Below are 9,872 nucleotides of genomic sequence, written 5' to 3'. Positions count from 1 at the left end.
ATCAGTTTATCAGTAATAAAGCTGATAGTTTAACCTGTTGGTCTCCCGTGTCTTATTTTTTGGCTGGTTCTGAACTCAGGAATGGATGAATCCCTAAAACCTTTAAGAGATATAAATAATATGTTAGGTGTAGTGCTTTTGTTTTTTTTTTTTTCAAAAGTGAAATGGGACCAGCACCTCTTGCATTCTGAATACTGTACTTCTCTTATCTCTAGGATGATACTTACCTTTTTTGGAGGTTATGTTGCATTGTTGCCTCACATAAACTTAGCATAAATGTAAACTCTGAACTAACGTTTTTGATTTGGTTTGAAACTACAGGTTAGAGCAGACAAGAACATGGGGGATGTGAGAGCTGAGCGTTAAGCAGATCGAACTGTGAACAACAAGACCAAATTTTTTTAGGTAACGAAAATCAGAAAGGGAGAGGACTGGGCAGTTGATTTTAATGAAATAATGTACATATTTGAACTTTTTTTTCCCTCATTGACAAAATCAGACATTACTATGGAAGGAATAGCTAATCTCAACTCACATTTTGATTTTCAATTCTTCACATAAACAAAGATAAACTTGTGGAAGGGGAACTATGAACTTCGATATTCATATTTTATTTATACAACCTCTGAAATCTTTCAACAATTTGGTGTTGTGGGAGAGTAAAAACCCATCATTTTTTCCAACATATGACTCAACTTGTCTTTTCAAAATTCTCACGAGGATTGTCTTCTGTGGTTGGGATTGGATGGCATTTGGGGTGTCTGCCTCAGGAAAGTCCGACAGAATAATGTTGACTTTCAGGTCTCACTTTATGTCTGCACTACTTCCTGCTTTTGCTGTTCTTAGGTAAATATCATTCTAGGTACTTATGATGTTCTGATTCTTTATTCTTTACTTCTACTAGACAGCCAACTCAGTTATAACTTGGGTTTGTAGCGTAGTGTAGTACATGCCTTTAGTTTCATGTGATTAATTTAAATCATTGCAAATTCCCTGAGAATCAGTGTTTTTAAAAACAGAGCAAAACTTAGTTGGGTTAAGGGTCCTCAGTGCAACCCAGGCAGATATTGAAATAGTCTGCAATGGCTGAGAAAAGAAAAATCAGCTTGATGAAGCTTCTAGGAAATGTTTATGATGCCAGGGGCCACAAGGCTGGTTTTATATTGCTTTACTTTTTTCTTCCTCTTCTAGTTTTTAAACTATCTTAGCTCTTTTTCCCCTTTCCCTTCCTTTTCCTTTCTCCATTCTTCTGTTTTGATGTTTCACTCATCAGTTACCAAATGCTCATCCTGTGGTCTCTCCCAGAGAGCCAAATAGCACATCTCCATGGTCCATGGCCATGGCCATTGGTCATTGTAGTCATCATCATTGCATCACTAGTGTCCTCACCACTACTGAGCATGTATTTGTGCCACACTCTGTGCCAGGCACTTTGAAATGCCATATTTTGAAACCCCACTGCAGCACTGTAAGATAGAAGTGTCGCAGCATTTCTATTTAACAGATGAAGAAACAGATGCAGAACTTAAATTCCTCACCTCGCGCAGCTGGTAAGTGACAGACCAACATTAAAACTCCTAATTGCTTGACCCTGAGCCTGTCCTGTTTCCTCATTTCTCTAGCATGACCCAGAAAGAGCTGTATTCTTCTTGATTAAACATTGTTTTATTCTTTTGATTACTTCACATATGCTGATTGCTATGCTTAGGGTTTCTGGGGAGTATTTATTACCTACTCTGAAAGAAACCCTTTAAAGATAATTTTAAAACATTTTGCAAATAAATACAATAAGCTCCTGTTTTATAGTTTCTTGCTACATGGAATTAGTGTGAATCAGTTCGTTCCATCAAGTTCCCTGTGGACATGGTCATGTTTGGCCCTGACATGAATGCCATAGAGAGATGTGTTTCAGGATTTACCAGGACATGTCAGTAACTGACAGCAAAGCAGGGCCGGTGAGGAAAGGAGAGCTTGGCACCAGTACTGCCCCCTATTGCCCCCTTCCTCCGAGGAGGCAGGGATTCCTGGGCAGCTGACCAACTGCAGGCTCTGGTTGCAGAAGTTGTCTGGAGGTTGTAGTCAGGGCAAGCTACAGCAGGAGTGGATGGGAGGGTGTAAAATGAAATGCTAAGGGCCCTAAAATCCAGTAAAAATTGATGTAGACAACACTTCAATAATGGGATGAAGGGATCAAGACCCTTAGTGTTAAGGCAGCTCTCCACGCAGAGAGAGGCTTCTGCTCGTGGACAAAGTTCCCAGTCGGTTTACAATCCTAGGAGGAAGGCTGGCAAGGGGGCACCTCCGATGCACATATTAAATGAATTAATGTGTGTAATGCATTTTGAAAACAGCCTGGCATGTAGCAAGTGCTCAAGAATGTAATTATTGCTATTATTATTCAACAATGTGTTATTATTACTCGAAGATATGTTATTATTTTTATTACTACTGCTGTTATTGCAAGGTAGGTTATGAGATTTGGTACTGAAAAACTGGGACCATGGAAGAAACCTGGGTAAAAGACCCAGAGGTGGGACCAGTGCTTGGAAATGAGGTGAAAACCTATTTATCAGAACTGCAATGGTGTAATATCGAGATGGAGATAAGACCCTTGGAACTGTTTAAATATCCCTCTGTTAGATCAGGATCAGTCCAGGCAGCTGAAGTTGACTTGAGTCTGACAGTGGTACCAGTGGGCAGCAAAGGGAAAAAGGTGTGGGCCTCATACAAAAGGGTCTTCTTCCTTTTTTTAAATTTTATTGTAGAGTGTCTAGTTTATTATGAAAGGGTTCTCCCAGTATGTACACAGGAAACCAACTATCAGTTTATCCTGCCCACCTCACCCCCACCGACATACCAGCAACAACAGGGTTCCTTCGTGGTACCTAGAAGAACCGCAGAACTGCTGGGGTGAAAACATCATCGATGTTTTAAAGTACCTGTGAAACAGATGCAATGTTTAAAGTGTTTTTAAAGTACCCTGTGTTGTGTACTTTGCACACTCTGAGGCAGTGTGATAAGGCTCTCAACACAGCGGCCTATCCAGGGAAGGTCATCCACCAAATGCATTCTTCCAGAGCTAAGAGACTCTCACTACACATGAGGATACTGAGACCCAAACCCCAAAAGCCAGAGCTAGGGTCCAGGGCACTGGTTCTTCTACAGCACCAGCAGGACACATCAGAATGACTGGGAAGCTTTCAACACTACACCTACAGGGCCCCACTCGGAGTCAGAGGCTTTGGAGACACTGTGACCAGGTGCAGAGGAGTGAATGCTCAGAGAGCAGGGACGCAGGTGGTCATCATTCCTTGCCCTCCTTTTTTCACAGTTGTGTACAACCAGATACATACAAAAACATACAGTTCACTTTTACTTATAATCAAATGGGCGCTATGCTTTCAAGTGCCTAATTCCCACTTTAAAACTTCATGCTGGATGCTGGTGGCAAGCCAAGATACTACATTTTTATGCATTAAATCCCACACTGGGCTTCAGGAGACAGACTATAAGAGAAAATAACTCACCGTCATCCCCCTTTGCCATGAGACCGGTAGCTCTGGTCTGCCAGGTATTGATAAGAGAAGGCAGCAAATCGGTGGACAAAACTCTTGTGGGAGAGACACCTGGCTGAAATGCCAGACCCCACCCCAGAGGGAAACTGGCCTCTCTTAATCTAGAGTTATTCTCGGACCAGCATGGACAGCACCTAACCAACCATCTGCTACAATGGAAAGCATCAACTGACACCCGTCCTTAGAAGCAAAATCAGGTGGGGGTGAAAGTTTTCTTTGCAAAACAAACATGGCAGTGTATACAGTGTATACAGCTTGTCCTCCAGCAAGGCTAAGTTGAGGGGACTTGAGTATCAAGGACAAAGAATTTAAGCCATTGATCAGGATGCCACTGGGACTAGAATAAGCGGTGTCACTATAAATTCCCTACAACAAAAAGGGGTCTAGAGCTTGATAAGGTTACGACAAAGGTCTACTTTTTCGTGACAGCTCAGCCAGCTCTTCCCTGATGTGCTGCAGAGAAACCTCATCTCTTTTCAGCTTTGCTCGCTTTAGCGCTTCCTGGTAGATCTCTTCTGCTTGTGCATATTGTTCTCTGTGCGTCAGGGCCGCAGCCAGATCACTGAGCAGCACGTGGAGCTCAGGGTGCTCCACCTGTCTCGCCAGGTCTGACGCCCTCTGCGTGCGAACACGAGCCTCGTCGGAGCGGCCCTGCGCATCCAGGGTGGTGGCCAGGTCACTCAGCAGCACCATGGTCTGTGGGTGTCTTTCTCGTAGTATTTCTTCAGAAATCTGCAAAGCTTTTTCATTCATCCTTTGTGCCCGTGATGGCTGCTTGGAGAACAGAAGGTAGCGGGCATAGGTGTCTAGGCACATGCCCAAGAGGAGGTGGGTGTTGGCTTTCTCTTCCACTGACAAAGTGTCTTCTGATAATTCCTTTTCTCTCTCAATTTTTTCCTCTAGGGTTGAAATGCAGAATTCATAACCAGCAAGAGTCAACTCCTGTCTATTCTGAGCAGCATAAATAGTGGCCGGCTTTAGAGAGATTACTATTATTGCATTGCCTTCCTGTTCCATGGCCCTTCTAAGCAGGTAACTCATTGTTGGTTTAAAAAGTTTTTCCGCCCAATCGTAAGTGTAACTGATGGCCTTCTTGTTATCACTCTTATAGGCAAGAAGAAGAGCATCACGCAAAATTAGCTCTGCCTCTGCTGGCTCATCTTTCATGATGCACAACTGCCAGCAGCGGCAGCAGGCCCGGGCCCCTCGGCTCGGCGGCTCATACACCGCGGGCGCCGGGCCTCCTGCCGGCCCCGGCCCCGCCGCCCCGCCGCAACTGGAACCAAAAGGGTCTTCTTTAGTAATATTTTTAGTGTCAACTATAGCAGTATTTGAATAACTTACAATGATCTAAAATAATTATTCGTATTTTTTCTACTCATTTCTGTGTATAATCAGCAACCATTTAATATTAAGGCCAGAATGATACAATGAAAAAGAGCAATAAAACCATAATGAATTTATACTTCAAGTTTTGTGAGGTTAGTGTCCAACCTCCACTGTGAAAACTTGGTGTTTCTGAAATGTCATCAGCTAAACATCCATGTGGCGAGTACAGTGGTGGAAGATGGTAGGACACGGGGTTACTGGGCATGGGTGTCTATACTCAGGTATCTGTTGGAAAGATGATGATGTGAGAGAGGAAGGTGCATGACGTCAGGTGAGCAGCCTCCCCTTGAACAAAGGTGTCCCAACATCGACCCACAAATACAATCAGAGCCTGATCAACAGCAAGCAATCCATCTGACACATTTAGAAAACCTACGGGGAAGAAAACACTGATGAAACAATAGACACAAATAAGCCTGCCCTTTTTACTATATAAACACTTAAAATGTACCTACTGCAATTGCTGTAGAAGTGGAAGAAATACAGTCTTTTTCTCATATTTCTTTCCTATATGATTTTTCAGAATTAAACTGTAACTGGCTCTGTGTCTTAAAATTGATCTGGCCGAAAACCTATTCATGGACTTAAAAAAACTGACTAGTGAATATTTAATGAATTTCTAAGAAATCACTAATTGATTACAATAAAACAAAGCATAACACATGTACAAAATATGTGAACAATGATACAATGACTTTTTGAATAGCTTAATCAGTGGATGAATTAGTCAAATTTCATGAGTTTGAATATCATAATAATGCATTCTCGTTGTCTTGATTAGATGACTTAACGATTTTCCAATGAACATTCTGGCTAAAACTGCTGTTTCTTCTCACATTTTACACTAATATTTATTCTAGAAATTCCTGAAAAAGCAGCCCTGACACCACCAGGCCCACTTCCATCCCTGCCCTTGCAATGAAACAGTCTACAAGCAGCTGGCCACAGTCATTTGCCCACAGCTACCCTCCAGAAACTTCCCTGCAGATTTTCCTTTGTGTTTATTTTAAACCTTAAATTTGAAGAGCAAGATGGTGAGGAAAACATATTGAGCCTGACCAGGGCTCCGTGCAGTTGTTGGAGTCCTGGCTCATTTGGTCACGTGAAATACGGCTGTGGGATTTGGAGTCTGGTCAGGGAAGATTAAAGCTGCGGTGGTGCAGCATTCTTCACTTTAAACCTAAATATACTTCCCTGTGCACTAAATACACAGAGGTATTTCAAAGCCAAGTGTGTGTGTGTAATTAAAGTAAGAAAGCACCAGCTGTGTGTGTCCACCTCAAGGTCCGGCCACATGTGCTCTTTCAGTCTGCAGGAGGCACCGACAGACAGGCAGAGCTGACAGGCAGATGTGGAAAAGGGATTAGGTGCTGGAGTTTTGGCTGAGTCCTTCGCCAAGTGAATGGTCCTGCAGGCTCCTGCCCGCACAAACTTGGTCATGGTATCTCTTCTTCCTTTTATTCACCCACACAGAAATGAGAATGCGGCCCCCCCGGCAACCAGAGCACGAGATAACATAAACTCCAGCTTCGTATCTGGGGCAGCTGTGAGCCTCCATAAATTGTATGTGGCCTACATGGACAGATTCTTTGGGATTATACCTAAACAAAGAAATGGAAAAGCAGAAAGTTATTTTTTCCCCACTTAGGAGTCATTTTGAAACCTGGTATCATTATTTTTGAGTTTTTGCAACATAAAACATGCACCCATTTCTTTCGCATTTCTACTTTTCTGTTTTCCTGATCACGTCTGTCTCAGGCACATTTTATCTGTCATGAGTCTCCATAACGTCCCTTCGGCCTTATCTTTCTGTCTCTTCTGCCGCCTCTATCCTTAACCCCCGGCACTCTCCCCCTCTGCCCCTCTGTACCTCTCTGGGTCACGACTGCATTTAGCCAAGAAAGGGCTGAGGTCAAGCAGCCTAGGTGTCTCCTTCCTCCTCCTTCCCACAGGCCCTCCCTCTGGGAGGGGCCATCCTCAGTCTCAGCCTTTTTCTGGCAGCTTGCCCTCTAGAGGACCCCATGGATCTTCTCACAACCTCTAACCCCAGCAACCCCAGTCCTGACCCTGGGAGCCCAGATCCTAATTCTGGAATGTGCCTGGCTTATCTGCAATCAGGTCCCTGAGTGAAACAGAAATTTAGTAGAGAATTAAGTTGCTTCCTTCGCTATTGACAATGTGAGAGACTGCAACCTGACTAACTTAACACTGGGAAAAATGAGCTCGAAAGATGAGGCATCATGGTGGGGAGAGAGAGCCCTGGGCTCTGCTCAGGAGACCTCACTGAATGATAGGTGTGGGGGCGGGGGGGGGCTTGGCACCTTCCAGAAGCTCAGTATCCTCATATTAACTAGAAGACAGTATAGTTGTTATTAAGATATTTATTAAAGTTCTTTTCCTGATAATCCCATAAGCCTACAAATAGGAAATTCTCTATAGAATGTAAGGGTAGGTAAACATGGAAGACACACTAAAATCTTTAGGTTGTGGTATTATGTTTTGGTTAAAATGTACCACGGCTCAGACATAGCTTTGTAAGGGCCAATAAAATCTGACCATAAAAAAGCTATGGCTCCTAAGTGTCGGTAACATTGACTTCCTGAGCAAGACAAGTAGTCAAGTCCTTAGACACACTCCCTCCACCACACACCCCTCACAGAGGGGATCTCAGGAATGTAAAGAAGCCCGGAGTCTGGTGTAGCAGCTTTAGGGAGAGAGGAATCGGTGAAAACTGGTGCTATAATGAAGGGAAAGGGCAAGGCGGGGAGGTGACAGACTCCGTGCTGCAGCTGGTGTCAAACTGGGAGATGGTGCTCTGGGTCCAGCTCCGTGCTCCTGACACAGGAAGTATCTCTCTCTCCATCTCCATCTCCATCACTGTGTCAGCTATGCCCAGGAGCTGTTAGCACAGAGCCCTGAGAGGATCCTGTCCTGGAACCAGAGATGTGAGAGAAGAGGACAGGTAGGCAGATGGTGCCATTTCTCTCTTTGTCTACTGTCTATTATTAAATAGACCTGTTTCTTTTTCATTTTTTAGAATCTTGCGTTAAGAATGCCCAGTTCTTAGAGAGAGCTGAAATGAGCTGTCTTTAAACTTCTCACCATAGCTTAGAGGGCATTTAAAAATAGTTTTCCTGTTACTTGTCAGAATAGTGTTGAAGAACAAATGAGATTATGAGATTAATGAGATTATAGCTACTGTGCTATTATATTGATACATGTGAGATCCTGATGACGTATATTTCCATATACGCATGTGTGCCAAGTAAGAGCTAAACAGTTAAGATGCTGTGAGTGGAAATTGTGCATAACTGTTCGGGAAAAAAGTATTTCTGAATTTTAAAAGGGATATTATTAATTTTTTCTTGCAGTAGGCTGTTTTGCTAAAAGACAAAAACAAGTATGTAACAGCAGCCAAGTGATAAAAAAGACACTCTGGCTCCAGCTGCTTTTGGTAATCTGCAGCCACAAATATGCTTCACGGTATAAATGCTCTTAGTAGAGTTCAGACAGATCATGCAAATTTTTAGTTTTAAAATATTGCCATTTATGTGAACTTGTGATGTTTTTTGAACGTCAGACTTTGTCATGGTCTTGCAACTCTTTTTTTCCCTTTCCTTTAAAGACCATCATTTTGGAGGCAAGAAGGGGGCTAGGGGATGAGGGTCAGCCAGTGACTAATCTCGCAGGATGCGACATAACCCTAAACAACAGCAGCCCCCACTGCTATTCTGCGGCATTCGGTGCCTCGTGTTTGCTGGAAGTCAAACGTCAGAGGAGGTGCCTCACACTCATTCTTTTCGTTTTCCTCAATACACTTCCATACTGCTGACGGTCGGTGAAAAGTTCTTGGCACAGGGCTTGGGTAAGTGCTCAACAAATGCTACGTGTTAAGTCTGCTTCTGGTTTATTCTGCACCCTTTGAACGGTGAATTACAGGATGTGAGAGAGAGAGCATCACAGTCTGTCAGGAAAACCAGCCCCGCTGGGTGCCCAAGGTCTAGAATAAATTAAGATGGGAGAGAACGAACTCAGGTTGTATGAGAGAATGAGGGCAAAGGACAAACATCCCTGTCCTCTTGCCCTAATAAATGTTGGGTTTCTTTGGAATCCCCTTTGAGATAACCCCAGGCATTCCTGCCCTCTGAGCTCAAAGACCATCAGGGCCTGGATGGCAGGGTGGGTGGATGATGCAAATCACATGTGAAATAAGGGGCAGCAGAGTGGTGGACTTGGTGCCAGGATGAGACCTGGGATGGTTCACAGGTGTTTTTAAAGCTGTTGGAGAGAGATTTGGTAAGAGAAGTGACTGCTCTTCATCAGGTTTTTGTTGCAGATGAATTAGGTAGAACCTCCCGCAGGGCCTCTGCCGCCCAGTGGGGACACTCACTGCAGTCACCTCCTCAGGTGTCCACCCCTGTGAAGGTCCAGAGCACTGGGAGTCCGGGCAAGGGCACTGGCTCTGGGGAAGGACAGCTCTGGGTTCCAGTCCAGGCTCAGCCACTTAGAAACTGTGTGATGTTTGGCAAGTTATTTAATCTCTCAGGGACTTAGTTTCATAATCCAAAACCAAATAAGAATACCTCCTTTGCCTGGTTTTTATGAGGATTACTTGAGATAAAGTATACAAAACCTCTGCTTATAGAGACTGAGCCACATCTTTTTCCTGGACAAGTTCATGATTTAGGGAAAGCAGCCTTCCACCTTTTTAAAAGACCTATGATAAGTTAAAACAAACTTAAATAAGGTTACCAAACCATGTAACCAGGTTAATTTGCATAAAAACAATAGAAATGTTTCTTAGACACATTACTGAGCAGTGAAAAATCCAAGATTGTTCTGGCCAAATTAAGGAAAAAGAGTCTAGGGATGTTTTTCATTTTAGGTATGAAATAAGGAAATGGCAAA

The 9,872-nt window shown here is 43.5% G+C and overlaps 1 protein-coding gene across 1 annotated transcript; it reads right to left on the bottom strand.

Annotated features, from left to right (window-relative positions):
- Positions 1 to 3,974: 3,974 nt before the first annotated feature.
- Positions 3,975 to 4,748, bottom strand: LOC103006663 (tetratricopeptide repeat protein 19, mitochondrial-like). The gene has a single exon (XM_057547377.1). The coding sequence runs from the start codon at positions 4,740 to 4,742 to the stop codon at positions 3,975 to 3,977; it is 768 nt and encodes a 255-aa protein (XP_057403360.1). The 5' UTR covers positions 4,743 to 4,748.
- Between the last annotated feature and the right edge of the window lie 5,124 nt (positions 4,749 to 9,872).

This window comes from Balaenoptera acutorostrata, chromosome 5 (assembly GCF_949987535.1).
Source record: "Balaenoptera acutorostrata chromosome 5, mBalAcu1.1, whole genome shotgun sequence".
In the NCBI taxonomy this organism is placed as follows: domain Eukaryota; kingdom Metazoa; phylum Chordata; class Mammalia; order Artiodactyla; family Balaenopteridae; genus Balaenoptera; species Balaenoptera acutorostrata.
The sequence above is the reverse complement of the archived record's forward strand: the minus strand, read 5'-3'. Positions and strand labels throughout refer to the sequence as shown.